General features: G+C 45.4%; 1 protein-coding gene across 2 annotated transcripts; it reads left to right on the top strand.

The window, feature by feature from the left end:
* Positions 1-1,281: 1,281 nt before the first annotated feature.
* chrd (chordin) lies at positions 1,282-22,741 on the top strand. Of its 2 annotated transcripts, none has more exons than XM_008284786.1 (21): positions 1,282-1,625; positions 3,967-4,070; positions 4,163-4,289; positions 6,495-6,647; positions 6,809-6,926; positions 7,246-7,333; positions 8,390-8,531; positions 8,758-8,895; positions 9,133-9,215; positions 11,177-11,324; positions 12,624-12,730; positions 15,703-15,982; positions 16,074-16,315; positions 16,807-16,920; positions 17,980-18,171; positions 18,356-18,449; positions 18,593-18,649; positions 18,835-18,938; positions 19,183-19,446; positions 21,342-21,435; positions 21,790-22,741. In XM_008284786.1, exons 1-21 carry the CDS (start codon positions 1,481-1,483, stop codon positions 21,852-21,854), a joined length of 2,859 nt encoding a protein of 952 aa, XP_008283008.1. In that variant the 5' UTR covers positions 1,282-1,480; the 3' UTR covers positions 21,855-22,741. The 2 variants fall into 2 exon arrangements, with proteins under 2 accessions (XP_008283008.1, XP_008283007.1); XM_008284785.1 differs by having other exon boundaries at positions 21,787-22,741.
* The last annotated feature ends 3,035 nt before the right edge of the window (positions 22,742-25,776 follow it).

Below are 25,776 nucleotides of genomic sequence, written 5' to 3'. Positions count from 1 at the left end.
TGTTGTTGTTGTTGTTGTTGTTTGATGGGAACATTTCCCAGATCTAAACAGGCCCTAATAAATCTCACTTGTTGTTGATGTTGTGAAGCTCCACACTGGGCTCTGTGAGATTTAAAAGATTTGAGGTTAAATAGCTTTTGGCACCTATATCCATGTTAGAGAGCCTACAAATTCAAGCAAGTCATAACAAATGGGATTTTAAGTAGAGCCGTCCAGGTAGGCTTCGAGAGGAGCCAAGAGAAACAGAGTGAGGTCTGGGCAGAGGGCTGCAGAAGGCCAGGACAAATTCGCCTTGAGGTATTTCAACTATTTTCACTTGTTTCTGTTAAGTCACTTAAGTCTCAGCTCCAAACACACTTGGAAAAATAAGAGCCGCCACCGAAGCAGACACTCACAAATTCCTTACTGTACATCATCTGGAGATCCACACTTTCTCTCCACAGGAGCGCTCACCTCGCTGGGCCTCGTGGGCGTCAGATGGACCAAGTGCAGCACTCGACAGAGCCGGCAGATTCTTCAGATCGTGTCACTGCTGCAGACAGTCAGAGCAGCATAGAGGACATAAGTCAGGACAAACAACCAAACCAGGACACCAGAGAGCATTTGGCACCAACCACCACTATGACCATAAAATCAACAAGAATGCAAGAGAAGTAGAACAAGTCCCACAACTGAGCTGAGAGCCAAATGTAGATCTAGTTAAGTCTCCACATGAGGAAGATTTGAAAACGTTAATGATAAATACAGTAAACACATGATCATGTTTTTGTTGGAACACCTGGGGGGCTCATTTCTTCACATCTGGTGATTTCTTTACCCTCTAGTTTGTCTATGAGTTGTGCTACAGTGCTTTTTCAAGTCCTCTGCCTCCTTCCATATTTTATTTCTATTTGTGGGAATCCCCCCACTTAAATCTACTCCCATGCACATGATTAAAAAGAGAAGACTTCAGCGGGTAACCATATTATTTTAGCAACTACCAAAAACAAACAGCAAAAAAAGCATTTGCAAAACTAATACTAATTAGGAGCATTTCTCTGTCTTTTACCAATCATATTTATGGGCCCACTTTGTCCCTGGAATTTCTGTTGAAAACAGCGCAATAAAAGTTTTTCTACATAATGAATCAGACGCGGGCTCGTTTCCATGTCTGTAGTGAATTGATAGGGGCGTCGATTTCCCTTTCCATCACCCACCCCCACTCCCACCCCTCACCCCCTCCCTCCGGCCGGTGGCTGCTTCAAGCTGTCAGGGAAGAGGGCTATAAAACAGAAAGAGGCTGCTGGTACTGAGGAAAGCCGCAGTTGGCTGCGTCCTGCCTTCGGAAAACTTGCGCCTGACTCAAACTCCGATGATTCACGACAGGAGGACTTGAAACCGGCGACGGCGGACGTTTGGATCTAACTTTGGACGCTTGTGTTTTCCGTCCCGGTGTGGGATCGCTGTGTGTCGGGGCTGTTTGGAGGATCTACTTTTTGGGATGCTGGCTCCCCGCGCGCTCCGCTGCTTGCTGTGCGCGCTGAGCTGCGCGTGGTGGCCGCACGCCGGAGCGGCCTCGCGGCTCAAGGCTCCCGCTCTGCCCATCCAGTCCGAGAGAGAACCGGTGCCGTCCAAAGGCCTGGCAGGTACCGCACACTGCTTCATTATTACATCCATGCTGAGCTACAGCCTGTCTGCTGGAGCTCAGAGCTGTTGTGTGAGGTTTGGTGCAGTTTGACTGAGAGGAGGCTGATAGGAGCAGCAGCAAAACTCTCCTCCACTTACTAGTTTTTATAAATGTGAGCAGTCAGGCTCGTGTTACTGTAAAGTCACTTTAATGACATGAAAGGAGCCAGTTGTTAATTCTCATTTCAACACAGCTTTCAGCTACAATCCGAGCCTCCAGACCCAGTTAACGCTGCTTTGGACTCATGAGGGCAGCAGCGAGCACTCGCTAAGAAACAGTATGAAAAGTTCAGATTTTGTTTAAATTAATGCTTTTAAAAAAATACAGTTACGCCGAATTGCAGTGAGGACGGTAATGTTAATATTACTAACAGTCAGCATATAATTTTTACGCGGTTATGCCTAAAAAAACACAAGAAGACTTTAAATTGTCAGATTTTCAAACGAAGCTTGGTTTGCTTTGCTGAATGCGCGTGCCCGCGGACAGGTTATGACCCGAGTTCAATGACCCCAAAACGTTTTCGAGCTATTTACACATAACTCTAAAAGTGACTTCTCGCACTGTAGTTTCACTCAGACCTTTTTTTATTTTATTTCTTATTTTTTTGTGGAGCTGCTCGTCAGCTCCAGGTTGCTTCATGTGTAAACTAGCGGCAAACATGTGAGTCATAACCGCAGCCGAATGCCTTTTGATTCATGTGTGAAAGCCCCTACGGTCAGAGCTCGTTGCGGTTTTTATAAGGTAACTACTCTGGAGTTCAGAAACGGTGGGAACTCCGCGTTAACCGCCGCTTTATAACGTGTAATTCAACGCTGGAAACTGTAATCAATCGACTTTCCATTACAAGCATTGGCTCCTCCGGGATGATTTATTTCTGCAGAGACACGAGTGGCAGCGGCTCACAGTTTGGCTGCTTTTAACTCGACTGGACTGCTTCAAGTATGTAGTCACTTTAATGAAAGAATAATGTGAACCAGGTTGGTAGCAGGGAGACTGAGGGGCAGACTGGGGAGCGCTAACATCCAGTTATACACCAAAAATAACCATCCTGCTGCTGCCACTCAGCGTGACTAACACTTAATTATGATTGCAGCGTGGTAATAATAACCCTAACAACTAGTTTTATCTCCTGTAACATCAATATACAGTCCAGTGCCTATATATTAGCGCGGGGATGTGTATTTTATAGCCCTGCTCCAGCTGACTGGGGTTAAAGTGAAACCGTGGCTTTAATGTGCTGACTTTCAGCTTTAGGAGAGTGTGAGGGTGTTCACAACCGCTTTGGGTAAATATTCAGGGAATTATAGGCCCTTTTTTGCCTTTGGGGATATTGTCAAAAACAGGGTTCCTCCTGTGCATCTGATGTAAACACAAAGTCAGCAGTGTAGCCTCAGTTTCACTTCAGATGTGAAGCTCTGCTGCAACAATGTGAGTATTCAGATTGAGAGTGAATCAGGACACCAGGATGGATGTGGAGATGTGGGGGGGGTTCTGTCTCAGGTGGCGATTTGCCCAAACCTGCTATGGACCCAGATGGCGACTGAAAGGAGGAGAGAGGAAAGAGGAGATGCGGGGGTAGGGATGAGAGAGGGGAGTGGGAGGATGGAGTCCACAGAACCAGACGAACAGTGCTGGATGAGTTAAGCAGGTACGAGCAGGCCCGCCAGGTACCGTGGTCCCACTGTGGCCTTGCTCCTGATTTTTAGTTAACAAGTTAACTTCATAAGTCCAAATAAAACTGTCAAATTATGTCCAGTATTCATATCGCGTAGCACTTCTAATACGTCTGTTAAATTTTAACAAGGTTTGGCCTCCGTTGTGTGTAATTCTGGGAATGTCTGATAATCCTTCTGTGGAAACTTGCCTGGTTCCCTCATGTCTGCTCATGGATCATTTAGAGGAGCCAGGATGCAAGGCTGAGTCCCAGAACTCATGAGGCGTCCAGGGAGTTTCGGTCGCCTTCAACATGCCTGGGCAGTGAGCTACGGAGGATTTATTTGTAGTTAAATATGAAAATTAGCGGTGGTCAAGTCTGTGTAGTTTGTCATCCTGCAGTGCACTCTGACACCCAATAAAAAGCCTTGGAGTTTCTCTTGCTCTTTAATACCAGCTCATATTTTAAACTGCCTCAAGTTAATTTTTCTTTAATTCTAGCATAGAATAAAATAATCGTATAATTACACTTTAGTTTTTAATTAAGGCCACATCTGGTTTGGAAACTGCCAAAGAGTTGTGATCATAGCCGCTCGGTGTTTGACCCTGAAGACAGCCACGTATAATCAACAGTGTTTGCGTTACAGGATGCTCGTTTGGAGGTCGATTTTATTCTCTGGAAGACACATGGCACCCAGACCTGGGGGAGCCCTTCGGTGTCATGCACTGTGTCCAGTGCTACTGCGAATCCGTAAGTCTTTCTACTCCGCTCACGTCACGTTCGCTCAGCAGCCAAATGTGGCCTCATGTGTCCGACTAATACGTCTGGTGTTTCTCTGGCAGCAAAAGAGCCGTCGTGGGAAGGTGTTTGGGAAGGTGAACTGCAAGAACATCAAGCAGGACTGTCCAGACCCGGACTGTGCTGATCCCATCCTGCTGCCGGGACACTGCTGTAAAACCTGTCCTAAAGGTAATCAACCAGGTTTCCCACATCTGTGTCTTTATTTTAAAACTTGTTGTCCAAAATGCAGTTTTCTTTACCCTGTTCAGGACTTTCATGTTCAGGTCTTTCAGGGTCCGTCGGGCCCCAAGACAGAATATGTGCCAAATATCTGCTGGTATTGATTAAAGACTTTTATACGATATTAAATACATTTTCTGATAAGTTGACGTATTTTTGGTTCCAAATGCAGGACAAATGTCCTTCGATTTATATTTAAAAACTCTTCTTCAAAAATAAAGAAACGATAGCTGTCACCTGAACCAAATGGCCTGAACAGGGTTCAATGCACAAGAAATAGTCAAAAAAAAACAAAGAAGCACAGCGTAGCTCATGAAACCTCGCGGGGAAAAGCAGAACTGAATCGCTCTTTGTTCTTTCCCTCCTTTTCTCGCATCACTGACTTTCTTCCCTTCTGTTTTTGTTGATTCTTGGTTTGATTCATACTTCTCCTCCCTTTCTTCTTCTTCTTCTCCTTCCTCCCCATCTTCTTCATTCCCCCGTCGTACTCCCACGTCTTTAGTTTTGTCTTTCCCCCCCCTGGGTCGACTAGATAGCCTTCAGAACAGCTGTTGGACACAATGAGCGAGTCAATTGATTTTCCATTCGGCCGCATCAAATGGACGTTTTCTCTGAGCGCCACCCGTCTATGTAGCCTCGTTCACGCGTAGCCACTTACCTTGTCTACACACTGCTGCGCACACAATTTCACCTTATTAGGGAGTTAGAGCTCCCCTGCACATGCTCACACACACACACACACACACACACACACACACACACACAGGGTGGGTCTTCATGCCGCTCTGTTATTCAGCAGATTGGCTGTTTTTCTATGCTGTGTGTCTGGTAATGGAATGGAAAGTAAAGGTAAAGCACTGTGGGGAAAGCACTATGCTGTATGTGTGTGTGTGTGTGTGTGTGTGTGTGTGTGTGTGTGTGTCAAGAATTGGACAGGCCTGTGACTGTGTGTGTGTGTGTGTGTGCGCTGTGGTCAAGTTTTAAGGAAAAGGTTGAGTGTGTTTGTCTTAGCTTTGGCACCCTTGCACCTAGTATGTTTGTGTAAGTGACGGAAAATGGTGTGTGTTTGCGTGTTTATGTGTGTGTGTGTGTGTGTGTGTGTGTGTAGGGGTGTGTGTGTGTGTGTGTGTGTGTAATGACTAGTGCACCTGAGGATACAGTATTGCTAAGTGGGGAGAAGTGAGAGTGACACTACCCAGAAGCCCTCGAGCGTGCCCAGTGGAGCAGAGGAATGAGGGAGGAATGATGAGATTTGAGATTTTTTTTTTTCGGACGCAAAGAAAGAAAGCAGACGGTCCAGCTGAGCTCCTCAGAAAGCAGCGCTCGGGTGACTAAGAGCCAGCGTGTGCTTTTCTTTCTCAACAACATGTCAGTGGAGCTGGATTTGGCTGAATGAGCGGCGCTGCACGTCTCGCTGTGCATGTTGTTTAGTGTGTGTGTGTGTGTGTGTGTGTGTGTGTGTGTGTGTGTGTGTGTGTGAGGGACTCATTACATCAGGAGCAGTTTGTGAGGAACAGCGGGTCATTGTTAGGATCGCACGCCAGCGTCACTCCCAATCCTCCTTAAGCTCATCAGCTGCAAAACTACCCTGGTTAGTTACCCCGAGAGGGGCAGAAAGAGGGAGAAATGAGAGAGGAGCTTTTAGCTTCCAGCACTGGACTGAAATCGGTGACTCTGTGTCGTTCTTTCTTCCCGTCTTTGGTCATTCCTCTGATTTTTTTTGCTCGTCTTGGTCAGCCTCAGTTTGCCTGATCACAAATCCATCCGTCCATTATTTATCATTCAGTCCCACAAACTTCAGGCTCTCACAGCACAACAGCCAGTGCTTGAGTTTCCATCGTGCACCAGACTTTTCAGATTATAGCAGAATGTGTTTTGAAATATTCAGGTTCATGTGTTTTGCATTACCAGGTGCTGACAAAGTGTCAAAGGCAGATACTAAAGTCTTTTTTTAGTCATAATAACTGTTATTGCTGCAGGGTTCCTTCCAGATGACAATAATGAAACAGATCAATCAGAACATGTGACGGCCAGCGTCAGTGTACGCTCACTGTGTACTGAGTATTAACATTTCTGGAGTCATAGTCATTTTAAAGCAACCTGCAGGTGTTCAGCAGGTATCTCAACTTCTTTAACTCTTTTTTTCTTTTGCAGGTTCAGGTGACAAAAAACAGACCGACTCTGTGCTCGACAGCTTCGAGTATTTCCACGAGAAGGGCAAAGAGAAGGAGGACGACCTGCACAAGTCTTACAACGACCGATCCTACCTGAGCTCTGACGACGTGGGCCCTGGGGAGAGCCGGACCGGTAAGTTCTGACCACCCAGAGACAGAGCCACGTAATGCGGAGCTTGTTAGACGTAAATATGACCACGAGAGTAAAGTATTCAGGGCTCGTGAAGCTTCACACTCATGCCTCTTCCATGCACAGGTTAACAAGAACACTCGGCCTTTTCTCTCCTCCTGCAGACTTTGTAGCGGTGCTGACAGGAGTGACGGGCTCGTGGCTGCCCAGCCCGAGCGGGGTTGCCAGAGTTCGCTTTGTTCTGACCAAAAACAGCCTCGCCTTCTCCATCACATACCAAAGGTAGAACACTCAGAGTATCACACCCAGAATCTACTTTTTATTTCTATTTTTTGTAGCTGTGCTCTGTGAAGGTGTCACTCTTCTTTCTTTGTGATCAGCTGCAGTAACATCAGTGCTTATGCTAACGCTTCCAGCTCATCTCCTGTTTATCCCAAACAAACTTGGGAGTGTTTAGAGATTTTTCTGTTGTGTAACCATTATTTAGTCGTGACAATCAGCAGAGTGGGAGAAAAAAAAATGTTATGACTATAAAATACAGTGGAAAATATTCAATATTTGTCCCTTTTTTAAATTCTTGCATCTCCCCCTCACTTTGCAGGATGGGTCGTCCCAGTAAAATCGTCTTCCTGGACTCAGATGGGACCAATGCGTTTGAGTACAGAGTCCCCAAGGGCCAGTCAGACATGGTAAGACACTAGAAGAACAGAAAATCACCTCCTCTTGCTTCCGTTTGAATTGTTTTGGTTACATGTGTGTGTTTCCTGAGAGAGAAATTAAGTACCAGCATGATGAATGCTCTCAGCCCATGACTCTGTGCTCAAACTCTGACTTCTTCTCCCATAACTCACTCTGCAATAATAAACGGTAAACACACACACACACACACACACACACACACACACACACACACACACACACACACACACACACACACTGACACTTCCTCTCCGGTTCCAAACATCTCAGTCAGTGCAGTCACTCACTCACGGACACCAAACACCACCATCAGGTTGGAGGTGTTTAATAAAAGCCTAATGTTATCCAGATAAATCAGTAAACCGATATGCTGGTGTAACAGTAGTGACCACGCATACGTGTACACACACTCCCTCAGGCCTGACACTATCACTACACACCACATCCTGCCAAAACACACACAGCTCCATGTTCTATTTCAGACGTGAACTCAGCAAGGAAGGCAGGAGCCCCCCGAATACGAGTCCTAGAAATTGGCCTGTTGTTATTTTTTAGATAAATGTCAGCGTCAAGCACCAGAGGACCTTAGAGAAAACACTCTGGCACAAAAAAATGAAGAAGGAGGAGGTTTGCTGGAGCAAAACTTTTGCAAAGAGAGAATTTTTCACATGTTACATCACTGCTTAGCAGGGGGACAGAGAGTATCGCTAATTAAAACGGAGATTACCCCTGAACTCTGAGTTATGAGGTGCCGGCACTCTGCCACATTTCTTCCCTCCGCTCTCAGCGAGAAGCTGTGGTTTTATGTTGAAGCTTTGCAGCCTGGGGTTGAGAGTACAATCACATAGTTTGATGTGTTTAGCAGATGTGCATGTGTTGTCTGTGTCTGTCTGGATGTGTGGTTGTCTGTTTGCCTAAATGTGCTTTCATGAGAGCAAGTCATACAAAACGCGACTGATATTCTGGGTTTCATGTTCATGTACGATTTCATCTTTACTGCCGTATCACAGCAGCGTACCTATTCATCTGTGTGTGTGTGTGTGTAGATCTGTGGCGTGTGGAAGAACATGGCTAAGCCTCTCCTGCGACAGCTGCAGTCTGAGCAGATGAGGATCAGCATGACCACATCGAGCAGCAGACGAGAAGAAGTGGAGGGAAAGATCATCAAACACAGGGCGCTGTTTGCTGGTGTGTAGATATGATCTGTGTGTTCTCGTGGCTCGTTTTTGATAATGTTGCTGTAGACAAGTGCGTGCCTTTGTCTTTGCGCTTTAGTACACAGTAAACTCACTGTTTACAAAGCAGCGGGACTGTATATCTTCTCATGTAAGCTTTGTGTGGATTAATGTGTGGGCTTTGTGTACAGTATATGTAAGAGGATGCAAATGCTAACGTGCATGTGTCTTGTGCACAGAGACATTCAGTTCAATGCTGACGTCAGAGGAGGAGAACTCAGGCATGGGAGGCATCGCCATGCTGACCCTGAGTGACACTGAGAACAACCTCCACTTCATCCTCATCCTGCAAGGCCTCATCAAGCACAAAGGCAAAGGTGAGAGGGGAGGGCCGAGAAAACAAACAGAGAGCAACGCTAACGGTGTATGGGAAGGCAGCAAATGAAGGTTTAAGTTCACTCAGTTAATCATTCCTGGAAGAATAAAAGTTCAACAAAAGCTCTGTCATTTTCTGGGAACCAGTTTCTACACATCCTCCTGCTTCAAAGAGGAAACCTCCCCAAATTAGAGAACATCAAGGAGTGACCTCAAGAAAATTGTCTCTTTTTCCTCAGATCCCCTCTTGGTGCCCATCCGAGTCCAACTGGTGTACCGCCAACACATCCTGAGAGAGATCCGAGCCAACATCACCTCTCATGTGAGTAACAGCGCACATTAACCCAAAACCAAAACCAGCCCCAAACCTGCCGACGGGCCTGAGAAGCATCTTATGTTTTTATAATCCCCAAAATTGCACCATTTATCATAGAGAGGCTGCAAAAATGCACATTCCGACGCCTCTTGAGCTAATCGTGTGTGGTGTGCAGCTCTGTTGGGAAACTTGACTGAATCTAAGCTTGAAGTTATGATATTTCATCAAAACCGCTTCATTCTTTGTGTCTCGTTTAAAAAATTAACAAAAAAATGAGTTGCTGGCCCTAAACAGATCCCATGAAATTCTACATTTATTGAACAAATACACATTAAACTTTCTTTTTGTATGATTTATGGCGTCATAACCTGCACCAAAACTAGCCGTGGCGGTTTTGCTTCCACGGAGGTGCAAGACTTTAGATTGCAGTGAAAATGGACCCACAGAACCTCGGATCTGTTTGGGGTTCAGAGAGTCAACAAAATAGACATTTTTAGTATTTCTGGATATTGTTTGGGAAAAAAACAACATTACCACCGAGTGCTATAAGCAGGAGGTTTTAGTGTCGTCTGGGTCGGAGTTAAGGGGGTGACTGGAGGAGGAGCCCAGTTGTTTTCAGTTGGAAACACATGACACAGCAACACACTCCTGCACCCCCTGGTTGCAGACGGATGTGGTTTTGTCGCCACATCCTACCAATGTCGCCGCCGCCGCCGCCGCTCTGATCACAGCTAACTACCCTGAGACATGACAAGAAAAATGGATGGAGAGAGGAAGAGTGAGGAGACAACAAAAGAGGAGAGAAAGTGCGAGAGCGAGGCTTTCGCAGGAGGCAGATGTGAGCGAGGGATGAGACGCAGAGCAACGAGGGGAGAAGAGGATGCACTGCGTACACACTCCTCACACATGTCAGTGGTTAGTGGTCTGTGGGCTGAGATGGATGGAGGGAGGAAGGAGGGAGGAGGAGGAGGAGGAGGAGTGATGAAAGGCGGGTCTGGTTTTAATTCTGCCAGGAATTGCGTGAAGGCCCGATGCGCCTCTTTCGAGCCTAGCGGTGAGCGAGATCGTCCGTGAAAAAGTATGCGCCAAGTTTGAGCTGCAACGCGGCTCGTCAGGCTGCCCTCGAGCCGCGTGTTGAAACCCAATCTGCTGACTCACTGTAAGTAAAAAGACGCGTATAAACAACAGCGTGTATAATTTCATTGTTGTGCTCTAAATACGCAGCTAGACGAGCAGCGCGTCCCCGGTGCAGTACATCCCTCTGTGCTTCCCTTCCTTCTCATTATTCTGTCCATTCATTTTCCCAAATTAAAGTCACCTTCCTTCTGTCCAGCCCCCGCTCTGCTCTGGCTCCTCGCTCTGTGGATTTATGGTACATGTATATTTATATTGAACGAAGGCCCCGAAGTCATAAAAGTAGCATTTCTTCAACACGCTCGTACATCTGTCCTATTAATCCAGCATTTCTCAGCGTCTTTCTGGAGTCCAGTCGGCCTGCCTGCTCGAAATTAAACCTCGCTCAGTATGAAACGTGTTAAGGCAATGCGACCCATGTTTTTTGCCGCGGGTCTGTGTAGCCGAACTGTTTACGTCCCTTAATGGTTTCTGATTTTGTGACTGCTGTATTTATTTTACGCTGAGGACATTTCACTGTCCTGGGATCTGTTTTGCTGGCTGTGTGCTCAGCTCATCCTTTGGTTAGTATAAACTGTAGGAAAATGCTCCTCTCAGTTGGACTCTACTCACCAGCCTGTGTTTCATCTAAATAAGTTGGGATTTGGTTACTCCGGTAACATGTCAGTGTTGTACCAACATCATGTCAACGGGATCTAAACGGTGTCATGTGACGTTCTCAGCGCTGGTATTGAAAACGTTCTTGTTTACAGTGGGGTATGGTTTTATATTTATCCATGTGCTGACCCACACATATTGTCTCGGTCTTGTTCTAACTGTTTCAATCTGTGCAGGATCCAGACTTTGCCGAGGTGCTGACAGACCTGAACAGCCGCGAACTGTTCTGGTTATCTCGAGGTCAGCTGGAAATCACTGTGGCAACGGAGGGTCCGGATCCCAGACAGATCTCTGGCTTCATCACCGGCAGAAAGTCCTGTGACAGTAAGTGCTCCTGCAATCACGCTGGTGAAATAAAAATGTTCTTCCACAGGCGACTCGGAGGCAACAAACACCGAGGCGGCTGAGAATGTGTTTTGTGTCGTAGCTGGTTTGCGCTCGTCCATCTGTGACTGTTTTTGTCGTTCTCTTCTATAAATACTCTTTCTTTCTGTCTCCATTCTTTCAAGTCTTATCGCTGGGGGAAAACCATGTTTATAGACCTTCTGTTTGACTTGGTGGCCCACCAACACTGTGTATGCATGTGTGTGTGTTTGTGTGTGAGAGACAGAAAGAGGTTTGAGGAATGCTGTGGACAGCCCGCTCGTCTGAAACGGTTAAAGCGTGCACACATGGGCTTTCCACAGGACGCATAGCTGAACACGAGCGTTCGACGTCAATGCCGCCGGCGCTTTGAGAGTTACTCACACACGCGCAAGAATATTAATGCAAATATGCGTAAAGATGCTTGTTTTTAAAATGTTTACACGCTCTCTCTCTCTCTCTCTCACGCTGGCGCTGCCAAGGTCACAGTCTGCTGGACCTGACTCTCCATGCCGGTGTTCCAGTGCTGTGATTAACAGCTTGACGTTATGTGTGAAGAATTCAAACCCAACACACTCCTTTCCCCTTTTCTTTCCTCCTCCTCCTCCTCCTCCTCCTCCTCTGAGTCTCTCCCTTCAGGTCTCGATCCCATCACCGGCTGTCCTCTTTGTGCAGCTTTAGCGTCACTCCTCCGTTCTGGCTTTTTCTCCGTGTCATTTCTCTGATTTTTTTCTGAACAATTTAGTCATCTTTCTCTGTTACTCATTCTCTCCTGTCCTCTCAGCTCAATCTTTTTAAGCCTGCTGCATTCAGCAAGGGTTACCTCATGCTAAGGCTTAACCTTGGGTGGGTTGTTGTGTGTGTGTGTGTGTGTGTGTGTGTGTGTGTGCAGCTATATGTATGTTTTCGGGCCAAGGTCTCACACACAATTACACGAGCGGACACGCCTCCTGATTAGTGGTTCAATTGAATCTGTCTCCTCAATGCCTCCTTCCTTTTGAAGGGATGACATTATGGGATGTGGTTTCGATGTATGTGCGGCTACACAGCATGAGGGAATGTAACGTGCCCCTTTCCTCTCCCCTCCGTCAACGCAGCAGAAAATCCGAACATGACAGAAATCATTGCCTCATCTCGCATGCTGTCAGGCTGCACTATGGTTTAAGGGGGGGAGGTCCAGAGGGAGAGGTGATGGTTTTAGATAAGTAATGTGAGCAGGAAAGTGGATTTTTGATATGAATCTGTGTTTGTTTGGCTCAGCTATCCAGAGCGTGATGTCCAGCGGCGACGCGTTGACTCCGGGGAAGACGGGAGGCGTGGGATCGGCTGTGTTCAGCCTCCACGATAACGGAACGCTGGACTACCAGGTAGGATCTGGTCCTGCTCACAGGAGATTAGTTTTACCTGATGTCCTATTTTTATTTTCCACCAAGCATTTATTGAGAGCAGCAGAGGTTCAGCTTATGTTGCTGTTGAGACGTGTTTTGGGTCACACCTGGTCAGGTTGATGATAAAGACATCCATCCATCCATCCATCCATCCATCCATCATCTCTACACCTTAATCCTCACCAGGGTCATGGGGGGCTGGAGTCTATCCCAGCTGACTCAGGGTGAAGGCAGGTTCACCTGGACAGGTAACCAGTCTATCACAGGGCTACACTTAGAGACAGACAACCAAGCACACTCACATTCACACCTACGGACAATTTACAATCACCAATTAACCTCAGCATGTTTCTGGACTGTGGGAGGAAGCCGGAGAACCCGGAGAGAACCCACGCTGCACGGGGAGAACATGGAGACTCCACGCAGAGTTCATTTGCAAAAACAGAAAATTCCATTTTTGTAGATTTTCAGAAAACTTATTTTCTTGTTGTTTGCTTGAGATAATATGAATCAGACTGAAGCTGAGTGGATCTGACTCAGTAGAAAAGACGAGTAGAGATAACTGAAGTTTGGTTGGTGTTGTCTCAGGTAGACGATGGAACAGTGGGTCGTCTGAAGGTTTGTGAACAAGGAGGTATGACGGGAAATCCTTAAAATAGCCGTGCTTCCATGATGTATGTTTACTCCCAATTTGAAGTGAGGCATTAGAATAAGGTGATAAAAACAGCACAGTTTGACAAAAACAAGTTAATGTGCTTCATGGAAAAACTATTTTCCAACAAGTTCAGATGTAGTGAGCATTTAACTGATTGGCTGGTTCTGGTTCTTCTGTCTTCACCTCTGGACAGCACCAAACATGTCCAGTGTAATCATTCTATAATCTCCTGACTGAAAACAAGGCTTCCCTTCATTTTTCTTTTTAGGTCGCCAAGGTTTTGTCTCTATTTTCTCGTTCTGTGAGGGTTTTTTTTAGCGGTTGACAAACAACTGGTTCTGCTTTCAGCTCCTTCGGCTGCACTGCGCTCATCTCACGACACCACAGAGAAAACTTTATTTGTTCCAAAGCAACTCTGGAAACAAGCCTAATTCACTCTGCTGGTTTTTAAAGCAACATTTCAAAAAGTTTCCTTTAGATTATGGCTCATGCTGCTGTGTTTTCTAGATGATCCTCTTTAAAAAATGTGATTAAAATGATCAGACAATGTGAAGCCAGGCCACAGCACGTTAAACTCATTAATGGTGCACGTTCCCATTTCTGCTGCTGTCAGACCAAACTGGTCCAGAATCAGACTGAACCACAACAAACCAGTGAATGGAGATAATATTCAGAGCTTATTTTAAGACGTTCTGTACAAAAACTAACCTTTTATTAGTCGTCTGCCATCACCTATAGATGTTCAGTTATCTAGTTAACCCTCTGGACCATTCAGTCCTTCTGCTGAGGCCTCAACACTCTTAACATAGATATACAGCATGTGTGTGTAAATTCAGAACAACATGTGACGTTTGAATATGTGTGCTCAACAAATCAACAAAACAAATGATAATAGTAATAATAAAAGTTTATTACTTACACATTACTAACATCTGGGGGTTTTTTGTGTTAGTTTTTTTTTATAACTGCAAAAAATGAAAAACAGACAGAAACATTTAAATCTAAATTTAAAGTCCATATTACACACAAAAAAATACTATTTTTGTCAGAGCTATAAATACTCCATTTGTTGTGTTTTTTCACCTGCTGCCAAGTTAGAAGCAAAATAGGAAAATGTCTTCATGACGCACAGTAAACTCCAGACAGCTGTCTTGCCACCTTATGTGCTCTCTGAAGGTTGATTCTGTGCTGCAGTAGATTTCTAAATGCTCAGAACACAGCAAAGATCTCTTTCTGTAGCTCAGTGATGCGTAAAGATCAGCAATACGGCGTTCTGCAAAGGTACAGTCCTCCTCTAATCTGTTCATCCCCTTACATTAAAGAAAAGGCAAAACTCACAACAGTCACTCAAATAACTAGAAACTGGAAAAAGTAATAATAAATACAAATTTGATAAATTATAATTTAGTGAAATAAGACGTTGCTTTTGAATTGTGGTCGAAAAGAATAATTAAAAAAAATAATAAACTGTCCCAGACCAATGAGAGGCCTTTGCTGATGAGCAGTGGTCCAGAACACCTGTCAACAGGTGCACAAGTCTGACTGAGAGTTACAGGAAACACCTGATGGCAGTGATTGGCTCAGAGGGTTGTTCAGCTTAATGTTAGTTCACGGGTCCCATTGTGCTGTTTTTTTTGTTTGTTGTTGTTTGTTTGTTTTTTAAAATATTTCTGTTGAACCACAATTCAAAAGCAACGTCATGATTTTCATTAATTTTTTATTTATTATTACTTCTGTCAGTTCCATCTTATTCCAGCTGTTTGTTTGCCTCTTTACTGGGAGGCTGTGAACACATGTGAGGACGACTGCAGCTGATGCTCAGTTCACTACCTAAGCTCAAGAGTCGTCTTGTCTGCCAGCAGCGTCATTTACCGTAATAGTGAAGAACTGTTTGTTCAGTAGGCCGTGAAATGGAGGATAAAACATCAAATTATCTGTTTAATTATTTTGGATTTCAGTGATATACTGCTAAGCCCCTGGATGGGATATATGAACATGAATCGGCTCATTGTGCCGCCTGAAATGCACACGGCAGGACAGTTTCTAAAGCAAGTCGCTACAGGCATCTGTCACAGAGCTAATAATATAAGTATGAAGAGAGAGTGCTGTTGCAATCATGGATGACTGATGCAGCCCCAGAGAGTTAAATAAATCTTATAATTGCTGTGTGACTTAGTCAGATTCATAATAAATCACAGTGGAACAATGGTACGTACACGTTGTCTGCACGCTTTAAAGCAACACGAAGCAAGAAACCCATCAGTAGGAGGACTCTAACCACTTCTGCCTCCTCCAGGTTCAGGTCGCAGGTCTCTCCAGCGATGTCGTCGGCCTCACCATCGAGCTGAAGCCTCGGCGGCGAAACAAGCGCTCCGTCCTCTACGACCTGACGCCAGAATACAGCAAGAGCACAGGGCAGGCGGTGGGCAGCTGGAGCCGCCTGGAGGCCCGACACATCCACATGCTGCTGCAGAACGAACTCTTCATCAATGTGGCCACGGCGCACAGCCAGGAGGGGGAGCTGAGGGGGCAGATCAAGGCCCTAATGTACAGTGGGCTGGACGCACCCAGACATGGTAGGCATCGATGGAGGGAGGTCACAGAATATATCAAAATACACCAAACTGCTTGTGTAGGGATCAATCCGTCTCATTCCACTTCCTCCAGAGCTGCCCACGCCTCTCGCCGGCCACTTCGTGTCACCGCCTGTCAGAACCGGAGCCTCTGGCCACGCCTGGGTGTCGGTGGACAAACAGTGTCACCTGCATTACGAGATCGTTGTCGCAGGCCTCAGCAAGAGCGATGACCTCACGGTTAACGCCCACCTCCACGGCCTGGCCGAGATCGGAGAGCTGGACGACAGCAGCACCCCGCACAAGAGGCTGCTGACCGGCTTCTACGGCTCACAGGTACACCGCAGATACAAGATGTCCACACTCAGTCAGTCAGTCAGTCAATCAATCAATCAATCAATCAATCAATCGACCTAGTGCCATGCCGTTCAGCGTAGGCGGTCATTTCTCTCCATCCAGTCCGATCTTTTGCTTTGTGAACTGTGACGTCTATCGTTGTCATTCTGTCTGCCTCGTCCTCTCCTCCATTCATTTCTCCAGTTGTGATGACATCTTCCAGGGTCTCTCTCCTGATGATGTGTCCAAAAACCGTTGTTTGCTGTTTCCTAGTTTAGTTCAATATAATTAGAGTTTAGTAATTTAAAAACATCTCCATTGCTTATGTGTCCATATTCGTAGCATGCGTCTGTAAAACCAGGTCTCTGCTGCAGAGATTTTATCATTTAAGTTCCCAGATTCACATCAGACCTGGTGGACTGAACCAGCTGGGGGCTCTCATACGGATGCTAGCTGCTATTTTCTTATTTGTCTTATTGCTTCTCCTTCAGGCTCAGGGGGTGCTGAAGGACATCAGTGCTGAATTACTGCAACACCTGGACCAGGGAACAGCTTTCATCCAGGTCAGCACCAAGATGAACCCTCGAGGAGAAATACGAGGACGGGTAAGCAACGAAAACACTTCTGGGTTCTGCTTTTAGAAACATCTACAGATCTTTATAATATGTGCCAGAACTAAACGGATATATTGTAGGGATTCAAACAGAGTAAAGTGGGTTCACCTGGCTGAGAGAGCTCAGAGTTAGAAAATGATGAATCTGAGTAGCATCACTGCAAAATAATAGTAAACAGAATCTGAAGCCCAGATGTATGTCCACTGAGAAAAGGCTGAAGCATGACAGTGACTCTCCTGATGTCTTGACAACCACACAGTTAAATACTAAGACGCAGGGAAGCTGGCTGCCTGCCTGAAAACTGGCCTCTAAACATCCAGGCTATAAAGATAATTAGACAATTCACTCCTTAAATTGTTGAAAATTGCAGAAATTATCCGTGTTTGGATAGATTTTTGGCTGTCAACACAAGAATTACAGAAATCTGAGATGTCAGGGCCAGATTTATTTCTTCTAGTCGGTAATTACATCAGAGACAGAAACGAGTCCTCGGGGCTTCTTTTTACCGTCCGAGTGTTTACGTGTCGGTGTGATTGTTCATTTAGCGCTCGCTAGCCCACACAAACACACATTTTCACTGGCAGGTGTTGTCTGCCTGGAGAGACTCTAATGAAAAGTGGATTTTATGAGGGTTCAGAGACACACAAACGCAGACCGCAGTCGCCCACAGACGTAGCTGCAGCGCTGCAGGTGTAGCGCTTGATGAGTTCTCGCGGACTGCCAGGTACTAACGGGGAACGCGATGACACACTTACACGCTCACAACAGGAGGATCAAGCTGCTTTAATAGAAAACAGGTCCAGCACATAAACAGCCATCTGCTCGGGTGCACAGAAACCCTCCGTTTAGGAGCACTTAACGAGTCGACTCGACACCAGTCTCCAGTTAGGTGCGGCCAACAAATCTCCTATGTCCTAACCTTCTCCTTTCTCTTGTCTCTGCCCATTTTTCACTTCGTCCTTTTATCACGACACGTTTCATCCACCCTCTCATACCTTCCACCCCCATCTATCACTTTCCCGTCTTTCCCCACACATTTCCTCCCTCCAGGTCCATGTGCCGAACAACTGTGAGCTGGGAACCAAGGCGGACACGGAGGAGGTCGAGTTTGATGATGTTTTTCTAAAGGACCCCGAGGAGCTGAAGAAAGACCCCCACACCTGCTTCTTTGAGAACCAGCACCACGCTCACGGCTCCCGCTGGACGCCCAACTACGACAAGTGTTTCTCCTGCAGCTGCCAGGTACGAAGAACAAACACAGAGGCAGGAGTGAAACGGGCCTGCTGATGGTTTCATTAACGTGGCTGCTTGTTCTGCGCTGGAGTGTTAAAGCATTTAAAGAGAAGCTGGAAAACACATTTATCTGAGTCCATGTGAAGGCTGTTGTAGAACTAATAAAACTTTTTGGTGTGTTTTTGTTCTGCAGAAGCGGACGGTGATCTGTGATCCAGTCATCTGTCCAGCGTTGACCTGCTCCAGAACCATTCAGCCCGATGACAAGTGCTGCCCAGTTTGTGATGGTAAGACAGAGATTTGCTTCTATGTATGTTTAATATCAGGTTTATACTGGATCCAGTGATCTGAGTCTCTGGTTTGTTTTGGGTAAAGTCCCACAGTGATCATAAAGCCTGAAGCTAATTCTGTTTGTGTGCATCCTGAACAGACAGACGGGATCCCAAGGACATGAAAGCTCCAGAGAGGGTGGAGGAGCATCCTGAAGGTAGCTCTGATTCAGCTTCTTTTTCTCCTGTTTTAACTGATTGTCTTTCTGCATGTCTCCGTGCTGGAGTTGATCCACTACCTTTGAGGAGTGTGCACACAGGGAGAAGTTCGCCGTGGATCATTCAGGGGTTTTCTCACCGACTGTCATCACTAACCTTCTTCTCTCGTCGGCGTCTTTCTCAGGTTGTTACTTTGAAGGAGACCAGAAGATGCACGCCCCAGGAACCACATGGCATCCCTTTGTTCCTCCCTTTGGCTATATTAAATGTGCTGTCTGCACTTGCAAGGTAAATATACATCAATAAACCCACTCACATCTGGCTGGATTTACTTTCCAAAGGCTCTTAATGGATCATTTCGTTTGTATTAGACTCCAAAGCAGCTGAGCCGTAAATACATTTCTCATCAGTTCTTTTTTTGGGGGAATGTTCAAACTATTTATGTGGAAAAAGCAACGAGGTAGCTACGCTTTGCGCTGGAAAGAAGAAGAGCTGCTGCTGACCTGCTGGTAATGCTGTGCTGTGTCCACAGGGGTCCACGGGGGAGGTTCACTGTGAGAAGGTGACGTGTCCAGCGTTGACCTGCAGTCAGCCGGTGAGGCGCAATCCGTCCGACTGCTGCAAGGAGTGTCCGGAGGAGGACAGGACCCCGGCTGGAGTGGAGCACGGCGACATGATGCAAGCAGATGGCCCGAGACACTGCAAATTTGGAAAGAACTATTACCAGAACAGTGACAGCTGGCATCCCTGGGTGCCGCTGGTGGGCGAGATGAAGTGCATCAACTGCTGGTGTGATGTAAGTGATGCCAAGAAACACGACCCAATGAGCCAAGTCGGTTCTGTTACACACAGGCAAAGTTGTTGTTCCACTAAGATGAAGTAGTTTTACTACGACAAGGATATTTTACAATAAGTTGAATTAAAGACGTTAATAATAGTTCAAAGTAAATTCTCTCAGTAAGACAGAAAACAAGTGGTTTTAATCCAGTTAAGCTCCAAAAATACTCTGATCACTATTTTATCATCAGCAATGGGCCAAATAACTGTTCTGTAGGACTGCAACGTGGACCGGTTGGTCAGCTGGCCATCCGTCATTTATGTCAGTGGTTCTCAAACTGGGGGTCCAGACCCCCATGGGGGTCCCAAGATAATTCAGGGGGTCGCCAGATCATTGTAAAAAAAAATAAAAAAATAAGCCTACATTCATCAAATAAATGTGTATCAGGGCTGTCAGAGTTAAAAGTGTAAACTTCTTCCCACTCCTTTTTAAACTATTATAATTTGATTATGCAACGTTATTATTCTTTTTTTTGCTGTTTTTAAAATAATTTTCTTTTGTTTTTATAATTTTTTTCCTCTTTCTTTGGTTTGAAATAAATTCAATTCATTCATTCAAAGCAAAATGAACGTGTTCATGTACAGAGATCAATCTGTGGAATTAATCTTTAACTCATTAATGCACAAACAACACAGTTATGACTTATGATGTATTAATTATTAATGATTCTAACTGGGGGTCACGAACACAAACTGATGTTATCTTGGGAGTCGTGGCTCAAACAGTTTGAGAACCTCTGATTTATGTCGCTGCCAAATGGAGAAAAGCGGTACGTCGACAGCCCAGTATTTTTGGTAGAACCCGTTGGACCCGGTCCAAGCTGACGGACGGCGCTGGGTCTGACTTATTTAACGGTTCCTCTGAGTCAGCTCCACACTGACTCCATGTCACAGAACGTTGAGCGTGAACTTTGCAGAACTGGAGGACTGATTGTCAGGGCTGATATTCCTCAACAGTTCTGGTGCTGTGATCACCAGGTGGGTTTTTATCTACACAAATCATCTGAATACGTGCAGCTGATCGGCTCCGAGTCAGCATAAAATAATCAGCCTCAGTGGATTTAACTTGCTGCAAATGCTGACTTTACATGTTTATTTAGAAATAAATTTCGACGGCTACGGCTCACAGGTGGTGCGTTGAGTTCATCCACAGATGACATTCAGGTTTTTTCTCTGTGACCAATGGAAGCTCGCTGTGATTTCAGCTGAACGAGATTTTCTTTGGTTCACTTCAGTCCTTGTCATAAGAAGCGGGTCACTTCAATAACAAACAGTGAGTCCACAGTCACTTGGTTCTGCTTTTTGCTTCAGTGCTGTGGAGCCTTTCAGTGACTTCCTGCTCATTGTTTTGGATTTAGTTTTTTGGTGGGGGTTCTCATAAACCCACTACCGACCCAGTACATCTGACAGAACACAATGGTTTAGCTCAACAGCCACATACGTTTCCTTAGGAGGTGGTGGAGACCAAACGAAAGCAACAAGGAGAGTGAGTTTTTTATTATGAATGAATAGAAAGCCCCGTCCCAAATGCCGTGTTTTACCAGCTAGCGTGGTCGTTGTGTTGTTTAACTTATCAACAGGAGCGTATGACTTCCAGCGTTCCTGGTCGGCTGCTTTCCAACCACACTCGTGGCCTTGTAATCGTTCCCACTTCTTCTTGACATTTTGTCTTCCGTTAACTGGCACGGTGAACCGAAGCGTGTTGAGCTGACAGAGCAGTTGGCTGTTAGCCTACGTTTCTAGCACACGTTGATGGCCAGTGTTGTGTGTGCTGGTATAATATGATGAACATGGATCTCCACCTGTACCTGTTTGCAGTCACCATAACCATCTCCCTCCTTTTCTCCTCCACAGCACGGCGTGACCAAGTGTCAGAGGAAGCAATGTCCAGTACTGACCTGCTCCAACATCACCCGCACAGATGGCTCGTGCTGCCCCGAATGTGTTGGTGAGCAATGAACTGACAGATCTGGACGCTCCACGAGGCGCCGTCCACCTCTGATACGAGACAGATTCCTCTTTAAATGATCGACGCTCTGCACAAATCTGCAGAGATCTCGTCAATGCAGCCACTCAGAATGTTGCCTTTGGTTGCTGCTAATGCGGTTAACAGTTCTGGCTTTGACTGGAGAGTTTTCCTGGCTGCTGATGATTCAAATGCTCCTTCAGAGTATTTTTTCCACCCTGACATGAAAAAGGTTTTATTTGAAGCTGTGAAACGCTGGCACAATGTTAATATCAAACCATAGCAGCGAAACCTCAACACTTGGGTCCTAAATAGATGTTTTCCTGTTCCCAGCAGACGACAGAGACGACGATGACCTGTTGATGAAGGCTCCGGACAAAAGACGAACCTGGAGACACTGATGCACTGGGACGCGCCCCAACACCCATCTCTAGCTATTCCATCCCCCTCTCCTTCCTCTCAGATGGACCCAAACCCAGAGCTGGGTTCTTCCCTCCTCACCTGACACCCACCCTGTCATCAGCTTCAGGATTGTAGCGAGGAGAGAGGAGCAAAGACGGCAGGACAGACGAAAACGGATATAAAAGACTAACGAAGCTCCGGAGAGGACCAGCCAGACTTTACCCACCTGCTGCCTTCTGCTTCCTGCCTTCAGTGTTTGCTGGATTTTTCTTGTCGCTCAGTTTTCCAAAGCAGGGACTCACGGTGTGGCTGCGGCACAGCTGTTCAACGGGACTCTTCTGAAAACCAGCTGGATTCGGTCAGATTGTGCGAGTTTCATCGACAGGGCTTCTTTGTGAAGCGCAGCCATACTGTAGCGACTGCAGCTCTCGCCGCTCTCGCTGGACACAGTGAGCAAAGTGAATGTGTGTGAGTGCAAGTGTGTGTTTCTCTTTTGTTTTTGTTTTTTAGATACGACTAATCAGCAGCACAGACAGTAACGTGGCGAGGCGAGGTTCAATAACTGTTAAAAAAAAATGTTTAAAAACAGATAGAAGCTGTAAAGAGCTGCTGCTGCTGCTGCTGCTGCTGCTGCTGCTGCTTGTCTCTTCAGCCAGTCTGCAGCTTCATGTGCTGTAAGAATATATTTCCACTCAGTATCACTCGTGTAGGTGTCGGGACCGAGCCCGGTTTGATCCCTCTGCTTCTCTGCTTCGATTGTTCCTGTTCTGAATCAAGTAATATTTTATGAATTTTTCTATCACTGTCGTTTATGAACATGAAGCTGGTTTGTATTTTGTATTTATTGAATGGTGTGGAAACCAAATAAAGACGATGTTTGTTGGTACAGGAGGGAATGCCTGTGGCTTTGTTCTGGATGCTGCTGCTGCCAACCAGCCTCCACTAATAATCCCTCCTCGCTCCCTTTATGCATTTATATCTGCGCTTTTCATCTGAAGTCTTTGGGATTCTGGTTTTCCACTTCTGCAGCTTTCTTTCTTTCTTTCTCTTTCCTGTTGTGTTGCTCTCTCATGTGGAGCTGTGATCAGAGCAGTGACGAGCCACACTGCTCTTAACTCGGAGCTTTTTCTTTCTCCATTGTTGTGTTTTTGCCTCTTTATAGCCTTCGTCGTCTCCACCCGTCTTTCTTCTCATGTTTTTCTTTCCTCGTTAAATTCTTTCTCCTCTGATCTCCTCCTTTTTTCTGTCCTTTAATTTCCTGTTGTCTTTTTGCCATTTCTCTCTTTTACGCTGTTTCCTTTTTACTCTTTTTCCTTTCCTTGCTTGCTTTCCTACTCCGACGGTCACCACATGTGCTCAGTAATGTTTTGTCCTTTACATGCCTCCCCGTGTACACACACACACACACACACACACACCAACACACACACACACACACACACAGAGTGCAGACAGACTGAAACATAAACACATATTCACAGATGTACACATGTGCAAACTCCTGAATCAGGAACACACACATTGCCAAAGGGCAAGAAGAATTCTTTCCAATATGCACACACAGACAGCATCTAAATGTGCTACTGCACTCTGCTGGTCCAAACAGGTCATTACACCGGAGCTGCTCAGAACCCAGCTGGCCGACGGCACCTCCGCCGGCACCTGCTGACCTTCAGTGTGTGGACGCCTGTGTGTGCCAACACTGTGAAGGCATGTTGGAAAGTCATCAGGAGGCCGGCGGGGGGCGGCGTAGGGGGCTGTCAGAGCCGGATGGTGGAGGTCAGAGGTTAAGCATCCTGAACTCTGCTGTGTGGCGCCGTGTCGCGGCCTGAGCCCTGCACCTGCATGTGTGACAGCCATCACAAACCAACATTAATCACACAACTTTGCCCTCGTTTTACTGTCTGAACATTTGAACCTGGCTTTGCTTTGGGCTTCTTCAGTTTGTACACTAAACTGTTATATTGAAAATATCCCAGTAGATGGTCAGACTGATATAAAACATTTAAACTGTGATGAGGAATTTGTTTTTATGGTAACTCCACTTTAAAAAGTAATTCAATCACCCGACTCCCATCATTTAATGAAATGTGTGGCTACAAGATAAAAATTATAATTTAATGATTGAGATAAACCTTTTCATTTAACAAAATTTGCCTTTGATAATAATATTAATTACACCAACGTCAGATTGTGTTTAATTAAAAATCACATTTCTGCATGTCTGCTTTGGCTCGATGAAGCATTTTTTCTTCACCCTAAGGTCAGAATTTCAAATTCAGTTTTTAAATTGCCGACTTTAAATCTTGTGTTTATGATTACGGTGATTCAGTACATCACATTTTAAAATTCTCTTTAAATAATGTGGAACAACTCCTGGAAACAACTTGATATATGCTTAGTAACCAACCTCAGCACTTGTGTTCATCCTGCCAATCACTAGGTGGTAATTAGAAATACCCTTGATTGGGAAGAAAAAGCTAATTCCCCCAATTCAACATAGTTTGTTGGTTGAACATAATTTCAAAAGAACTTACCATAACGTAAATGTCAATGCAAACAATTGCCCCAGACATGATGTTTACAGTGTAAGTTGGCACCTGAAGTGTTTTGGAAAAAACAAACATCATCGTCTTTTATAACCAACACGACAAAGACGCCCAGCGGCTACAGGAGCTAGCTGCTAACTATGTCTCTGCTGAACAGTGAATATATGAGAGTGCATTTGCTCTAACAGGTCAACTAGTGCAATTACCTGCATGTTGCTAAAACACTATGTAAAGCTCATCTGTCTGTTTCATAACAGCAGCCAATTAGCTTAGCTTAGCATAAAGACAGCTAGCCTGGCTCTGTCTAAAAGAAGCTAACAACAATTCTCACTATTAACACGTTATGTTCACAGGGGGTTACAGTATGTGTCCGACTATTTCTTAGCTCAAAGCACCGATTATCTGAGGTATTCATGCTAAGCTAATGCTGAGTTTACACCTAGCATCCACACGACTCCAGAGGTTTTGGAAACACTGCTGACTGTGTTTTAGTTACCTTTAAAACCTCCGGGGTTGTGATTTAGTCTGTTCAAACAGAAATGGAGGCGCTCTGAAGCTATGATGCCTTGTTTGTTTTCTGGCTGAGCGCTAGAAATGTGGCTACATGTTGCTCTCTGATGTCATGCTAACATGTTCGTATGCTAAGTATACCAGTGTGAGGGGGCTTTGTGTTTTTAATGTGCGCATACAGGTGACGTACTTGGACTCACTTTTCTCTGTGTTTGGAGAAAAAAGATGACGTTGATCGTGTTAGTTAGCTAAAACTAGCTATGGTTAACTAAAAAACAAAAAGATAGCCAGTGCAAGCTTGACTGTTGTACACATTTTTATTTCTAAACTATAATTTTAAAGGTTTTGAGCAAGATACTTGATGTCTAAATTCTTGAAATGTCCATATCTATTCCATACAGTTAGCATTTGCTAATGTAACCCAGGTTATTCACTGTAGTTCGCAGCATTTACAGATTTCTGATGTTCCTTAAACGCACCACATAGGTTTACGTAGGTTCCCTGAACACATCACGGAGCGGGAGTGAGAAGCGTCGGCGGGACGCAGAAGTTGTTCTCTGATTCCTGTGTTTAGACAGGTGAAGGAAAAAGGTTCGCTGTCCTGGAAAAGAAGCCAGATCCGTGTGGTTCGGGTTGAGTGCCGCCAGTTGTTGGAGACGTTGTCACCGGCAAGAACTCTGAGGATGTTTAGTTTATTTCCGTGGACATGCTGGTGAGTTAGCTTAAAAAAATGTGCTTGATAGCATATGTTTCATTATGCACGGGTCATAGTGTGTGTAATTTAGTTTTAAGGTGTTATAGAGTAAAAAACAGTCAGGATACTGTATGTAAAATGAAATATTTAATGTGCCACCATCAGTCT

This window comes from Stegastes partitus, unplaced genomic scaffold, assembly GCF_000690725.1.
Source record: "Stegastes partitus isolate 25-593 unplaced genomic scaffold, Stegastes_partitus-1.0.2 Scaffold373, whole genome shotgun sequence".
NCBI lineage: Eukaryota > Metazoa > Chordata > Actinopteri > Pomacentridae > Stegastes > Stegastes partitus.
The sequence above is the reverse complement of the archived record's forward strand: the minus strand, read 5'-3'. Positions and strand labels throughout refer to the sequence as shown.

Bases quoted from the DNA above. Each gene is read 5' to 3' on its own strand.
- chrd (XM_008284785.1), top strand. From the start codon at position 1,481: ATGCTGGCTCCCCGCGCGCTCCGCTGCTTGCTGTGCGCGCTGAGCTGC. The intron at 1,626-3,966 runs GTACCGCACACT...TTTGCGTTACAG, and splicing joins GCCGTCCAAAGGCCTGGCAG to GATGCTCGTTTGGAGGTCGA. The intron at 21,436-21,786 runs GTGAGCAATGAA...TCCTGTTCCCAG, and splicing joins GTGCTGCCCCGAATGTGTTG to CAGACGACAGAGACGACGAT.